We start from the raw sequence: 15,323 nt of genomic DNA, 5'->3' as shown, positions 1-15,323 counted from the left end.
CTAGGAGCTTGTGGCAATGAGACTGAATAAAAACCCCTCAATTCAATGATTAGGAGGTGTCCCAATACTTTTGTCCATACAGTCTACTTCTTAAAGTTCAAAACTTCCTCCTATGCCTTCTGCTTGGACTACTAATTAAAATGTTGAATGAAAAACTTTTAATTAGCGCAGGAGCAGCCGTTCCACTGACAGCAGTGGATTTCCCTCTGAAACACACGGACATGCTCCCATTTTTAAGGCTTTTAATCCGACACGGCACAGCGATTAACTGGATATCTGACACTGTGACACAGATAAACAGGCTGAAGCAGGCCAGGATCGTTACTCCGTTTCATTAGCTACTCTAATCGTTGGCTGAATCAATAACGACTCTCTGCCAGCACCTGAGCCACATGCAGCACTGGCACAAAGAAATAATGATGTGCATCGTTAGTAAACATCGTTAAAGTGGATAATCATCTGTGTGAATGACGACGGGAAACAATTAGAGCCAGCCTGCTGTCCCCCACTGTTTGGAGAGCAATCGCGCGGCGCGCTCTCTCGGAGAGAAAGACGGGGCTGAAAGACTCGCATTATCTTGACCTATTTGTTTACCATGCAAATTCTGCTGTCTCCGTAATCAACACTCCCTACGCTGGAGCTGCCGCACACATTTCATCTGCAAGCTTTTCCGATATTCGGGAAGGATTCGCACATTGAGCCGGGGGCTTCAAAGCCAGATTCCCAGACACGGATTAAGTCTAGGACTCGACTGCAATGCTAATGATCGGCATGCTCCGACGTACTCTCCCTTAAAGGGCCGACATGCATTATCTTATCCCACTGGATGCAGAACCTTTAGTTTAGGCATCCTTTTACGTGCTTTTGTACCAAAAGCAAATTTCTTATCTCTATTTACCCCTAGGAATTAACGAGCTGTTAATGTAACTGTATCTTTAGGATTTGACAGATACATGCAAAAAAAAAACAAAAAAAACAATGCTGTTTAAAAAAAAACAAAAAAAAAAAAACAAAAAGTCAAGCTGAGCTTTTTAAAATAAATAATGTATAGCAGAATAATGAGTGTGTTTATGAACTCTGCAGTATTACAGTACTACAGACTACTACACAAGTTTTAGTGGAAGTTCCAAAAGGGTTAAATCTGTACTGGGTTAAACCAGGATCGTGCTCTCTGTGGATTCTGGCTGGACGCAGCTAATCCACTTTTTAATGTATTATCTTTTCCCAGGCCGAACTTCTTACTTATGCATATTTTCACGGTTTTGCACCTAAAACACTTAAAATATATTTGTAACCAGTTTCTCATCTCCATTTATCCTTCAGAATTAATGAGCTAGTTTTCCGTTACTGTAACTTTAGGAGTAAAGGACTAATTTATATTAATAACTTATAATTGGCTGTCCTGTATTGTACCTCACTGAACCAGCTCGGCTTATAAAGTCAGTGTGAGTGGGCCGGCTAAACTGCAGGATCCTGAAATGATAAATATATGCAAAAGTGCTGGTTTTCAAAAAGCTCATTCAAACCAGGCTTTATATACATATTACGTCCAGCAGAATAATGAGAGTTTGTTTATATTATTATCATCTCTGCAGTATTACAGTACTACACTCTTACAGTACAGTATTGAGTTCCGGTGGAAATAAAAGGGTTAAATCAGGAAAGTTCTCTCAGTGGTTTCTGGACGGATAGAGCTAATCCAGCTCTCCCATTGGTCAGGACTTCACTGGTAGAACTGAAGGCCGTCAGAAAAGCCACCGATACTGGTGTGCATGAAGGCCGAGGGTCGCAGGTCCAGGCCCAGGCTCACTGCTCACCCCACAACACTAATTTATAGTGAGGGGGTTTACATCTCTCTGGGCCTCCTAGAGGTTCTAGATAAGTCAGATTCTGGAAAATGGTTCCGACTAGGACTGCACCATACTGGGGGGGAAAACCCCCTGTATTATTTAGTTGTTGTGTTATATATACACATATATCTCCATAATAATATAGAAATACTGTGATATTAAAATTGGACCAAAAGGTCCAGTTTATTTAGTCCAAATTATCATCACCATACTTTTTATTAAGCATTGACATTTGATAAAATAATAGAAGAGAGGACAGTGCTGTAACTCACTCTTCTCAGGCGTAAGGTGGCTGTGCTGCTGCTGCTGGTGGTGGTGGTGCTGCTGCTGCTGATTATGGTGGTGATGAAGATGATGATGGTGTTTCAAAGGGCCGTGTGCTCCTGGGGCCCTGCCGAGCCTCTCCGGTCCTTCCAGCTCTCCTGCACTGTGTCTCTGCAGCAGCCCAGAGGCCGAGGGTCGCATATCCAGACTCTTATGGGCTCCCAGAGCGGCATGGGGCCATGGCCCACTGCTCACCTCATAACTGCTGGGGATCTTTACGCGGATGAGGTCAGCGATGGCGGCCACCACGTCAGTGATGTTCTGAAACAGCACAAAGGAAGGTTTGAGGACGCCTCGCTTTCACAACCAACCCATAAAGACACCCCCCCCCCCACACACACACTTGGATGGACAGTATGTTGTGGTTTCTTCTCTTGTGTCAGAAGGAACTACGGAGAGACTGACCTCGGCTGCTGCTGGTTTCAGGGTGATCGCTATGGAAACTAGGCCTGAGCTGGATCCATTCTGGGCTGCTCCGAACGGCGAGCCGAAGAAAACGGACGAAGGTTCGGTCTTTATGTCACGTAACTTTGCCTCAGAGCCTACAGAGATGATAAAGCAGCGTGAGGCACTAACCATACTAACCACACGTCACTAACCATAAAACACTAATACCTCAGCACGCACAAAGTTGGCACACCCCTCTGATGTGACCATCAAATGCATCTATAAGGGCAAAAATAAAGAAGCTGGGAAACTGAATATAAACTACAGTGCAGTTACTACCTTTCCCTCTGGAGTGGGGGAACATGGGCATGACTGGAGACAGAGCTGGAGATGGAGGCTCCTGTTTGACCCGCGAGAGGTCCGGATAGCGGCTGATTTCCATCCCGACCACACTCTCTGGAGAAGAGGAAGGGACAAAACTGTCCGGAGTGTCTCTGTCCTCACAGTGCTCCTGACCCCTACGCAGCAAAGAGGTATACACATTTATGAGACTTTGTCTTTACCTGTGAATCTTCATTCTTGAACTTTCGATAATCTATTATGGAAAATGGGAGAGAACGTACAGCCTTATAACAATGGACCACTCTATAACGGTCATTGGAGATAAGGCTGAAGATCTTCCTCAGGAGATCGAGCAATAGGAATAAATAGTAATAATTAATTATTTGAATGCAATTTGATTTTATTCTTATTATAAGTAATTCTGCACCAGTTTTGATCATCACAGCACTGCTACCAAATGGTGTAAAAAGAATTATTAAATTAAAAATAATTAAGTGGAAACCTGAGTAATAATAAGGCTGGGGGAGGGGAAAAATACATTCAGTGTAGGAAACAGGTTCAGTGATTACTCTTTGGGCAAAGTCCACAGGTCTGTGTTTGTTTGGTGCAGGACTGACCTGATCTCCTCCTGGTTGTTGTGGGGGGGTGTCGGTAGCGATGCAGGAACGTCCACGGTTTTAGGGCCGTGGGCGAGAGCCCGAGCGAAAAGCTCCTCCTCCGTCTTAAACGGCATGTGCAGCGGCCGGGGAGGAAGCCCTTTGGTCACTGCAGAGAAGAGAAGCCAAGGCAGTGAGAGCAGAACTTGGATATTAGCGGCTCAGAGAGATCAGATCACACAGGAAACACAGAAGACAACCACAACAGATCAGTAAATGACAACAATTAACATCCAAAATCTATGTATTTAATTTTCCAGTAATTAATCATTTAAGTAGTTATTTTACCATCATCATCATTCCATATAAGTAGTAGCTTCACTGGTGGGTTTGGATAGTAAATAAAATATGGGCTGCATATACAGACATTTTGTTCCTCTCATGATGGCTGATTTCAATCAAGTCACGTCTTCAGGACTTTCCCTGCTTGTCCAATTAAAAGTTTAAATAAATAAATAAAATAAAATAAATAATAACATAAAGCCTAAATTAATAATATTTAAGCTGCCAGAGTCCTGACTTCTGTGAATAAGTGCAAACCTGTGAACGAATCTGTAAATTGGTTTATGAGCAGCTGCTGCCCCTCACCATCATGGCCGCTGATGACGGCCGCTTTGCTGGCCAGCTCCTCCGTGGTGGCGAAGCCGTTGAGCAGTTTCTGCCGAGCGACGGGAGGCGGAGTGGGTGGCAGGGAGGCCGGAGGGGTGGGGGGGTTACTCAGATTGTTCTGCTATGGAGAGAAAGAAGAGGAAAACATGAGTCACAGGGCTTCCGGGCTCAATCGAGTCTGCGCTGAAAGTAATTTGCGGCTGTGAAAAGCACTCTGCCCCATGGTGACACCAGCCACGATGTGAGTAATAACACATAATAACTCTTTACAGCATAAAAGCGCTGAAATCAGCCCGGCCCGGCCCGGCCCAGCGCTCACTGCTGCCTTGCGGAAGACACCTTAATACCTGGGGTTCTGACTTACTTTATAAATGAGCTGGGAGTAGTAATCCGACATTCCGTCCAGTGAGGCGCTCCCGAACGCTCCCGAAAGCCGGCTCTCTCCGTCTAGCTGCCCGCTGCCATAGGGCACGAAGTGAGCAAAATTCACCCCAACCAGGGGCTCCATTAAGGGCAAGAGAGAAAGCTGCTGCTGCTGGGGAGAACAGAGATAAGGAGCACAGTCAGAACAGAAATCAGCGAAGGACTGGGAGTCTGGAGAGATCTGGGCTCTAGAGGTCCAAACACACTGTAATTAATACAGAGTGGTGATGTCTTCATTCTCTCAGCATCTCAGTCACATCATTATCAACAACCTACTGACCCAGAAACCCCAGGAAACGACTGCAGATCCGCCAGCAGTCTCAAACAATAAAGCCGCCCTCCTCCAAGGCTTAGTCATAGCCAACTCTCATCACTGGCACCTCGTTCGTCACCCTTTCACAAACTTTAAGGAATAATCAACTGAGCTGGATGATGAGCACTGACAATTACTCACAGCCTTCACGACTTCTACCGTGAGATCACACAGTACAAGCTGTGAAGGTTCATCCTGGGACCTGCATCTCCATTTCATCCTTAAACTGTTCTCGGCTGTTTTCTCAGTGCAAATCAGATTAGCTACTAAAATAGTGATTTTCTGCTGTTTACTGTTGTGGATTAGCAGCATATCTTACCCAAGTTGTGTGGCTGTGTTATTTATAGTAAGTAGGTTTCGCTCAGTATCGGGAGATAGTCAGCATTAAGAGACTCGGGACATACTCTAAAGATAATAAGAAGAGTGGCCTATGGGAGCTGGGTACCTACCCTTCTTTGTCTTACCTGTTTCAGACTGGTCATCATTGGCTCCGTGGACGAATATGCGACTTGCCTCTCGTCCTCCTCCTTCTTCCTCTTCTTCGAGCGAGGGGCCGGGCGCTCTCCGCTCTTGGGCGTCCTCTTGGTTCTCTGTTTTTTCTTTTCCTCTGTCATTACTGAGCCAGTAAAATCGGGATGGCCTGAGAGCTGGCTGTCCGAGTATGTCTGCGTGTGCGACCAAAAGAGACCCACTTACAATTGCAAATGCTAAGGCAACCAGAGCTAGTTTCATAGGGACACTACATGTCCAAATGTTTGTGGACACCAACTCTGATAAACGCATTCAGCTACTATAAACTGCACCCTTTGCTGGCACAGACTGGCACACAGCTTGTCTAGTCCCTGTAGAGACATATTGCCAATAGAATAGGACTCTCTGTAGCAGATAAACATCATGACCCTATTGGCACCAGTCAGGTGTGGACAAGAGGGGTATATAAAGCCCCATGACATTGAGCTGTGGAGCCGTGGAAGAACTGTGTTTTCTGGAATGGCAATCAAATTCCCACAGCAATGCTCCTCCAGATTTTACTAGAAAGCCTTCTTCCCAGGACAGTAGAGACAGTTACTCCCACAAAAGCAGGATAAACTCATGCTCAAACAATGAATGAGCAGGTGTCCAAATACTTTTGTCCATATAGTACAGGCAATAGTGTAAACTACCTATAGGACTCATGCAGTGTTATCACTTACCCCAGTGCTGTCTATGGAGCTCTGTCTCAGGAGAGCCTTGCTGTCGGTGGAGGTGTCCTCCTCAGACCTCAAGCTGTCTTCAGACTTCTGGTGAGGCAATACACGTGGAGGAGTCCCCTTGTTTTTCAGCAGGTGTTTGAGGAGCTCGTTCCCACCTTCTCCCTTAGAGTTGCTTGCTGGACTCTGGCCTGCAGGATGGGGCGACATGCCTTCCTTTTCCCCCTCCACCTTCACCATGCCCAAGCCAATATCCATGTCGGCCCCCCTTGGACCGTGGCAGTCGCTGGCCTCTATCCTCTCCATTTTTATGTTGGATAGGATCCTGTCATGGATGTCGTGCTGACCCATGGTCAGCTCCGCCCCTCCTCCTCCTCCTCCACAGCTTCCTTCAGAAAGCTGCCTCTCCAGTTCAGAGTGGTGTTGGCTGCTCTGGGAGCCTGGGGTGGACGATCCAGGTTGAGAGGTCTCGCACATCTCATGCTCTCCAAAGAGCAGGGGATTCCTCGTGGGTGTGGACGACGTGTCCGAAACGCAGGGCGTCAGCGGGGCAGTCAGGTCAGAGTGTGGCGTAGACGGTGCCCTCAAAGATTCTGCATCCTCATCCTTCTTTTTCTTGCGGCTCCGTTTCTTCTTGCCCTTCTCCTCTGGGATTATGTTGGAGTAGAGCTGAATCAAGGAAGGACCCGAACCTGGGAAGTTTGGAGGTAGGGGCATAGTAGACTCTACCCCAAAAGGATGTCCCTGTCCTGGGTTCTGGGGTACCATATTTGGCCCAGGAAATCTAGGAGGTCTGGGCTGCCCCTGAATGAAGTTAGGCCCTCCATGCGGTAGTTGCTTGTCTGACCCGAAACCCAGTCTTACGTCCTGAGGGAAGGGCCCATTTCCCATCATGGGGCCTGAAGGCTGCATACCTTGCATGCCTTGCTGCTGGGGGAACCCTGGTCCTTGCATTTGTTGCTGAGCTCTATGGGGCTGCATGAAGTCTTGAGGCAAATTCTGGTTATAGAAAGGCATTTGTGAAAGAGTCCTCATATTTCCATCCTGGCCAAGCAAGCCTTGATGCTGCTGCTGCTGCTCCATTTCCATACGCTGCTTCATGCGCTGCCTCTCCACCTCCTTCATCAGCTGAACCCTCTGCCTTTCCTGCTGCTCCCTTAGTCTCTCCTTCCTCTCTCGCTCCTGGAAACCTTCACTAAATGGGTTGGTGTCATCGAAATTCACATGAGGAGACTCACCACTCGATTGCCTCTGACCAGGCCTGGCTAATGCTTGCTGAGAAGGCTGGGCCTGCATCATCTGAGGGGGCATTACACCAGGCATCTGAGGTCCAACATGGCCTGGTGCGCCTGGATGCCAGCCAGGCATGTTTGGAGCATTTGCCTGGCCAGGATGGAGCTGCATGGGCATGGCAGGACTCATCAGAGGTTGGTTTATGGGGCCAGTCTGCACCATGCCCGGATGACCCTGCATTGGCATCATGCCAGGCATCATCTGAGGCGGAATGCCGCCCTGCTGCTGCTTGACCCTGTACTCCTCGATTAGCTCAGCATGCTCTTTCTGCTGTTTCCGGATCTGGGGGAGCAAGACGACAGCGTTTTGTTAATGGCCGAATCTCCATACATATGATCTTTAATGCATGACTGAAGTGTGTGTGTGTGTGTGTGTGTCTGCATCACCTGTTCCAGTTGTTTTTGGACCACGCCCTGCTGTTCTGTCACATGTTTCAACTGCTCAGCGTCCTCCTCAGGGAACTCCCGTCCGGCTTTCTTAGCGGTCCTTTGCTTAGCGGACAGAGCCTTCTTTGACTTCCGGTGGGCCCCGATCTGCTCTTCCAGAAACTTCTGCTGCATCTGAAGAAGCTTCTGCGTCTCCCGAAGCCAGTCTTCATACTGTACTTTCTGGGCTTCATCTGAAAAAGAATGGAGATCAAAACAATTAATAAAAAAATTATAATGCGCTGACCTCATATTTTTGTGGCTATGTTACTAAAATTAGAAGCTAGCAAAGGCTTACTGGTGAACCCTTGACCGAAACTCGGAGGACTGGGTCTGGTCATGTATGCAGCCAGCTTGCCATCCTAAAGAAAAGGAACAATAATTATAATTGTTATTATAATTATAATAAAATACACAAATGGATGAAATATGCAACACACAATACAGATATAAGAGTTAGGCTGTTGCTGTACCTGTGGAATTGGTTGCTGGGGAGGAGCACATGCTTCCTGAGCCTGTGGTGCCTGTGGTTGTTGAGGAGCCGCTGGGAACCTAAACAAATGGAGAGAAAAAAAAGTGAGATCACTGCAAACGTCTGGATGGAATTCAAAGGGAATTCAGTTTTATACATATCTTGTGTATTAAGATCATATTAAGATAATCTAAAAATGCCTGCCAGCTGATAGACTTACTTGTTCATGACCATCTGGGACATCCCCATATTGTTCTGAACCATAACTTTATTAATTCCCTTCAAGGCCACCATCTTGGCTTTCATGATAGGATCAGTAATGGCATCAAAATCTGGGGGAGAAAAAAAAAAAACAGACATAGGTATTTGTTGAGGATGCTTGCTTCACAAAACACTGTGACAGTACTGTGCTTTCTGTAGGTTTTACCTATGTTAGGGAAGAATGAGTCACTGGACCGCTGTCTGATCATGGCTTGCATCTGTTTCTGCTGCTGCTGTTCCTGCCTCTCTTGGTCCAGAAGGTCTTGCAAGAGAAGTGGCTGTTCCTCTAACAACAGTGGTCTATTCTGCTGGCCTTGCTGGGACAATAAGGCCTGCTGTGCTTGAGAAAGAATACCAGCCTGTTCCATTGAAAGGAGGGCGTCCTTCTGATCCACTCCAAACAAGGTACCTGACGACGGATCCTGAAGGGCGCTCTGGATGTCTAAAGCGTCCTCGCCGTGAGAGGAAACCAATGACGGGTCTACAATCATGTCAGGATTCATCCCCTGCACAGGCAAGGCTCCTTGTCCCAGTACAGCGAGTGTCTGCTGTAACCCAGGTTCCTGAAGTTTGTTCTGAGACACTGATTGCCCACAGCTGTCTTGCTTATGCGATTCATTATCTGGTGGCACATTGACCAGTAAACTGGAAAGCACAGGAGTAGCATCAGGGTGAATACCAAGCTTCGAAATGCCATCGATGCTACTGCCAAAGTCTTCCTGGTTGATGGCTGGAGTTTCATTTATTTGATTTCTACAAGACGACACGTGTGACGAACTTCTGACCTCAATTTTGATATCTTCTTCGGACTTCAGAGATCCCGGATTGTGAGAAACCTCGTTTTTAATCTGAACTGGAGACTGCTCGGGTTTGTCCCCGTTTTTTTCTTCATCAGATGTGGAATGGGAAGATAAGGAAGCACCATTTGAAGTGTTATTTGTTTTATCCGTGTGTGCCTTTTGGAGGTCAGAGGTTTCAGTGTGGTCATCAATGGGATCATTGAGGTCCAAGTCCTCACTAAGGTCTAGGTCAGCATCGGTGTAAGCAATGATATCAAATTTTCCAGATGTCAAGAAGATTTCTTCCAGGTGCAAGTCGTTAGTCTCCAAATCCAAGTCTTTCCCATCATCTGCATCAAGATTTAGGTTCTCCAGATCTGTATCCACAAGGTCCTTGACTTCCACGTCCTCAAGGTCCTTCACGGCTGATTCATCCGCATCCATCTTCTCCTCAGGTGCTTCGTGAGAGGCTAAAGCAACCTCGCTGTTCTGGCTGGTGGACACTGCAGGGAACGTTGATGAAGTAGGAGAGGTAAACGTCTCATTGGGTTGGCTCATTGACCTCATGAGTGGGATTTGTGGATGTCCAGTTCTTAACGGAACACTGGGCTGATGCAAGTTCTCCATACTCATTGTCCCTTGCAACTCTGTCGCTACTCCCTGAGTTTGACTCATTGTAGGATCCACTGGCTTGTGACCCTGGTTGGCTGGAAACGCCATTTCTTGGCCGCTCATGAAACCTGGAGGCCGTTGAGGTTGTGTGGGCGATTCCATTCGGTTTCCCTGCATAACAGGAGCTGCGAATGGAAGCCGGAGCCTGGCTTCAGGAGGCCTGTGCCTAAGTTCTATAAAAGGCTGCCCCATAATATTGTGCTGTTGCATGTGCATGCCTCGAGGCGGCAAAGGCTGGAGTCCCATGGGGGCGCCTCCTAAGGATTTCCCCAAATCTATAGACATGGACCTTCTCATCTGTGGATGAGCTTCCATCATGGAGTCCTGCATTTGATGGGGTCTTAGGCCTGGCCCTTGTACACCAGGAGGGAACCCCAACCTAGGACCAGGGGAAAAAAAAAAAAATCACCATCATCACTCGAACCTGGATCTTTTGAAAAACATCTACCTGAAAATAAAAAATACCCACCTGGGTCCTGGCTGCCTGATGTTATTAGTGTCCCCAGGAAACTGGGGTTTTGGAAACTGCCCATCAGAGAAAGGCCCTCGTTGATCTCCAGGATAGGGTCCATGGAATCTCTGAGGACTCCTCACAGCACCTGGGCCGGGATATGGTGGAGGCGGTCGATTGAATACGTCGCCGGGTTGCTGACCCTGGGCTTCCTGACTCCAGTGTTGAGGGGTGCCTGGAGGCACATTCACAGGCTGCTCCTGGGCACTCTTCTCTTGACGAATGGCGCTTTTCTGCTGCTGCTGTCTGAGGATCAGCTCTCGGATACGCTGACGCTGCGATTTAAACAATGAAGATATTAACAGCACTCATAATTTACCCTGTCAATCTATGAAATTACATGTATGAAGATATATGGGCTTAACTGTTACATTTCACGATTGTTCATAATTCAGGAGAAAGAAACAGCAAGATTAGGATTTCCATCTACACAGTGAGCTCTTCCAAACCTAGACAACCTAACATTCCTTATTTTAGAAAGTACCTGTCTCAGTCTCTCTTCAGCCTCTGCAAGAGGGACGGTCTGAGCTTCAGAGTTGGGGTGCGCCATTTCTATAGCACCGGGTCCCAGACCTTGCTGCTCTCTGCTTTCTGCACACTGAGGGTGAGGGTTCATGGCAGTCTGCTCAAACGGATCGTGGACCGGAGTCTGGCTTGGCTGACTGGACGGCGACTGGGACACACTGGTATCGTCTGCCAGACCGGGATGTCTTGGAGTCTGAGACCCTGGCATTGCCGGACTGGCAAACGTGTCCTGCAGCAGTGCTTGAGGTGGTGAAAACGAATCTTGTCCGGACATGACCGTTCCTGGCCTTATACCCTGTCCTACTCCTCCAGGGTGAGGCGTCCTAGGGGGTTGCGCGTATGGATCATTGAGTAATGCCTGAGGGGCTCCGGATGGCTGTGCATGAGGGTCAGGACCCATCGGCCGAGACATCCCTGGAGGGTGGCTGAACGGGTCTTGATTCCTTTGGTAATTCTGGGACTTGAGGAACCGTTCTGGTACGCCTGGGTGTGGTGTCCCAGGAGGTTGTGCGTAAGGATCCATTGACATGGGTGACAGTATGCGATTCTGAGTCTGAGCTTGCTGTGAGGGCTGGTTCATGATGGCAGGATGAGAAGTGGCAGACTGGTGGGAGTAGGGTTCGGGGTCATGTGGTCTGGGCGTTCCAGGCATTCGAGCATATGGGTTAGAATATGGTGTCTGGGAAAAAGGGTCGCACTGAGAGTAATCCGGCCTAGGGGTTGAGGGGGCACGTGCATATGGATTCCCAGCAGACTGGTGGGTCATTGGACCAGGCTGTTGAAAGGGGTGGGCCTGAGGCTGCCGTGCGATTCTCGCTTGATTCTCAAAGCCGTCACTCATCGCAGGATGTGGAGTGAGTGGAGGATGTGCATATGGGTCGTTCGGCTGACTTTGTGGAAATGCCTCTGCAGAACGAGGGGGCATTAGCGGCCTTTCAAAGGGATCCCCACTTGGTCTTCTCGAATGCATGCCTGTATTTGACTCCTGAGTGTGTGGTTGTGGTGGGGGCATGGGGGTCTTGAAGAGCTGAACAGACCCTGACTCATTACTGCCCGGGATAGGAGCGAGAAGGGGACGTGCATAGGGATCTGAAAGAATCATCCTGCCTTGAGGCATCCGTGGATAAGCTTCCTTTCTCACAGCTGCCCTGGAAAATGGATCGTGTCCTGGAGAACCAATCAGGTGCCTCCCTTCCATAGCCTGGCTAGTCCTGGGAGGGCACATAGGCTTGAGAAAGGGGTCTGATGGGCCTGCCGGCCGTGGCGTGTCAGGAGGTTTAGCATATGGGTCAATGTTGAGGGCTGTTGGTGAGCCGATGGATTCATGAATGGATGAAGTCTTCCCGCGTTCTTCTGAGAGACTCCTCGGCGATTTCCCAGATTCGGAGTTCCGACGGGCAGCGGCCGGCCCGCTCGGTGGAGGTCTTGGTGTGCCCACCATTTTGGAGTAAGGGTCCCAAGGCGAAGACGGTCTAGAACCAGAAGAGCCAGGAGAGAACATCTGCGGGGACTGAGGCTGGGATCCCGACGAAGGTGGAGGAGGATGAGGACGTAGAAAGACGTCATCCGGGGAACCTGCAGAGGGGGTTCCTGGAAGCTGCGGCTTTGAGAACCCATTTTTGGAGTTGGGCTGCATAGGAGACATGTTCTCGTTGCTGGATTGTGATGAGACAGGGCTCTGGAGGCCACCGGGTGTGTCAAGATCAGACTGACCGCCTTTGAACTGCTGCTGTTGCTGCTGTTGAAGCTGCTCATTCTTCACCTGTTCAAGCTTTTGCGTCGCTTCAATTTTGGCTTGTTGTTTACTTTTTTGCCTCATTTGCTGAAAAAAAAAAGAAGAAAAAAACTAATTAAAAAGGTCTGTTCTAACATTGTTGATGGATTTAGACGCGAGTACTGAAGTTTACACGTTGTTACATCATTGCTACCACTGACAAAGGGTGACATTTTCTGTGCAACAAAGGTCTCGGGCATCTCTTCCTCCATTGTTTAGATTTTTTTTTTTTTATCACATTTTTTATTAATTGGCTTCTTTCGAGACATTTTTCTAAGCAAATACAAGTGATTCGGGTGGTGATTTCCAATTAGACACTTCTGCAAAGACTCCAGCAAGTCCTATTTTAACCTTGCCACTGCAATATTGCTGATCATCGATTATCTGAGAGATGTTGAGAAGTCCCACAAATACATTCAGAACCCAGAGTTCTACAGATCCACAGAGTTGCAGATCTCCGAATGCCTTCAATTACACACAGAAGAGGACAAAATAACAGATGTTCTTCCTCACTATTCAACCTGGGAATAGCTGCACGGACATTGGGGTGAATTCAACTGCAGAGCGAACCCTTTACTACGAGGTAAATGGGGCTTACATAACTACAGCTCAACTCCAACTAAAACTTAAGAACCAGAACAAGACTAATGGTTTCCCTGATGGTTCATCTCCCAACAGCTGTAGCAAGCGATCTATTTCAATGGCTGCTGTTCAGCAGCGCCTGGGATAATGAGATGATAATAGACACAACGATAATGAGGTGATAAAATCACAGCTTTTAAGACAGATAAATTCTCTAGGCTTCAGGCGTGTCATGGAACAGAATAACTACATGGATTTCATGGTCAGTCCTTAGTATCTCCACAAAGCAATGACAAGAATCCAGAAATTGATGAGAATGACCTGAGAGAAAGGCATTTTGATAGAACTACGTGTGCCCGGAGCCCTGACGAGATGTTACTGTGCAACACTGCTTACACTGGTTTAACGTTAATGTCATTAACGGCATCTTCTAAACGACCACTGCAGAATACCTGTCTCATCTTCCATTCCTGCTCCTGCTCAGATTCCTTGTGCTTCAGGGGGTCCTTGAACAGAAGTTCAGGGTCCAGTGGGGGGATGGCAGGGTCAAACACCTCCAAAGCCTGCGGTGCCTGGGGCTGCTGCGGATGCTGCTGCTGCCTCTTAATTGTTTCATTAGACATTTGGACCTTGTTGATGCGCAGGGCTGCTCTGTTGTCCCGGGCTTTTTGCTGTAAAGACACACAGGTGGAGGTTTCATCCAGTACCTTGCAGTACAGTCGAGGCACTCGTATCAACTTAAGTTAATTTAAAAGAAACTACAAACTCCTCAGTAGCTGTAATTACACTAATACGAAGGACCTTAAGTTAAATGCAAAGTCTGACAGGCTAATAAGCTCATTAATTACTTTCAAACTGCAGTTACAAGATAAATACGGGTGTAAATACATCACTCTAATCATAACCGTCTCCAGATGTGCTTCTTTACAGCGGCTCTGTTCGGGCCCGTACTCTCGGTATGAAATTAGCCATCGTAACAGACGCTGTAATTGAAGGTTATTACTGAAACATCTGCTCATGCGCCGTATCTTACCACATACGGGGCCCGGTCCTGTGAACTTGCTTTCCTCCACAGCTTTGCGATTTGTTTTACTCGTGTTTGCCAATCTGTGAAATGAATTTTTACATGAAACTGTTTAATAAAATAATAATAATAAAAAAAGATGTGTCTCAGCTGACCAATCAAGCAGCTGGCTCGTTATACCCACACACCTGGGTATTCCTCTTTGAGGTTGGGGAAGTTGACGTTCGTGTAGAGGACGGGGGCCACAGTGGCGAGCTCGCCCAGCGTCTCCTCTTTCTCCCACTTTAGCGTGCTCTTCTGAGCCGTGGATAAGGAATCCCCTTCGCCCTCGGGGACAGGGGCAGGAGGGGGGGCAGAAGCTGGACATGGACCAGTGGCTGACCACGGGCCGGCTGCATCCCGAGCCATCTGACTAAACTTCCTCTCCCTGTTCAAGACAGAGAACGTTCAATTAACACAGTTTATGAACTAATCTAATACGTGACTAAAGGTTTAAAGGTTAATCTTGAAGGAACCATATCCTACTATTTGCTTGTGCCTTATAATATTTGTGTATATAATCAGTGGTTTTATGCACTAAACAACTGCAACAGACTGAATAATGACCATTTTCCAACCTGGTCTATCCTTTAAAATAAACCAGGCTGATTTTGTTACTTTACATCCCATAATCTGACATTTTCAGGGCTATGGGTGACCTCATAACCATGGTAAATAGGGATGTCCCAATCCAATCCAGTCACTCCGGATCAGGGTACTGGTTTTTAAGGTTCCGATCCATTTCCGGTCCTTAGGTCTGCTGTAGCAGAGTGCTGCTAGATCATCTGGCGCCCTCTAGGTGCCATTAAGAGAGATGATCCTCAGCTGCTGGAAAAGCTACCCCAGACAGAGTTCATCTGTGACATTATTTC

General features: G+C 47.6%; 1 protein-coding gene across 8 annotated transcripts in view; it reads right to left on the bottom strand.

Moving 5' to 3' along the window:
- kmt2cb (lysine (K)-specific methyltransferase 2Cb) overlaps positions 1–15,323 on the bottom strand; it is a 93,101-nt gene that overhangs the window by 12,460 nt on the left and 65,318 nt on the right. For 6 of the 8 annotated variants that reach the window (XM_072688449.1, XM_072688454.1, XM_072688450.1 and 3 more), the window contains 18 exons: positions 14,601–14,839; positions 14,422–14,495; positions 13,841–14,059; positions 10,992–12,854; positions 10,466–10,782; positions 8,712–10,375; positions 8,505–8,616; positions 8,286–8,364; positions 8,111–8,174; positions 7,774–8,006; positions 6,098–7,669; positions 5,369–5,569; positions 4,533–4,703; positions 4,148–4,289; positions 3,521–3,668; positions 2,901–3,079; positions 2,580–2,716; positions 2,123–2,435 (listed from right to left, as the gene is read on the bottom strand). In XM_072688449.1, coding sequence (XP_072544550.1) covers positions 2,123–2,435; positions 2,580–2,716; positions 2,901–3,079; positions 3,521–3,668; positions 4,148–4,289; positions 4,533–4,703; positions 5,369–5,569; positions 6,098–7,669; positions 7,774–8,006; positions 8,111–8,174; positions 8,286–8,364; positions 8,505–8,616; positions 8,712–10,375; positions 10,466–10,782; positions 10,992–12,854; positions 13,841–14,059; positions 14,422–14,495; positions 14,601–14,839 — 7,727 coding nt within the window. The remainder of the gene's footprint in view (positions 1–2,122; positions 2,436–2,579; positions 2,717–2,900; positions 3,080–3,520; positions 3,669–4,147; positions 4,290–4,532; positions 4,704–5,368; positions 5,570–6,097; positions 7,670–7,773; positions 8,007–8,110; positions 8,175–8,285; positions 8,365–8,504; positions 8,617–8,711; positions 10,376–10,465; positions 10,783–10,991; positions 12,855–13,840; positions 14,060–14,421; positions 14,496–14,600; positions 14,840–15,323) is intronic. The other 2 variants (XM_072688451.1, XM_072688456.1) reach the window with 1 other exon arrangement.

This window comes from Salminus brasiliensis, chromosome 9 (assembly GCF_030463535.1).
Source record: "Salminus brasiliensis chromosome 9, fSalBra1.hap2, whole genome shotgun sequence".
In the NCBI taxonomy this organism is placed as follows: Eukaryota; Metazoa; Chordata; class Actinopteri; order Characiformes; family Bryconidae; genus Salminus; species Salminus brasiliensis.
The sequence above is the reverse complement of the archived record's forward strand: the minus strand, read 5'-3'. Positions and strand labels throughout refer to the sequence as shown.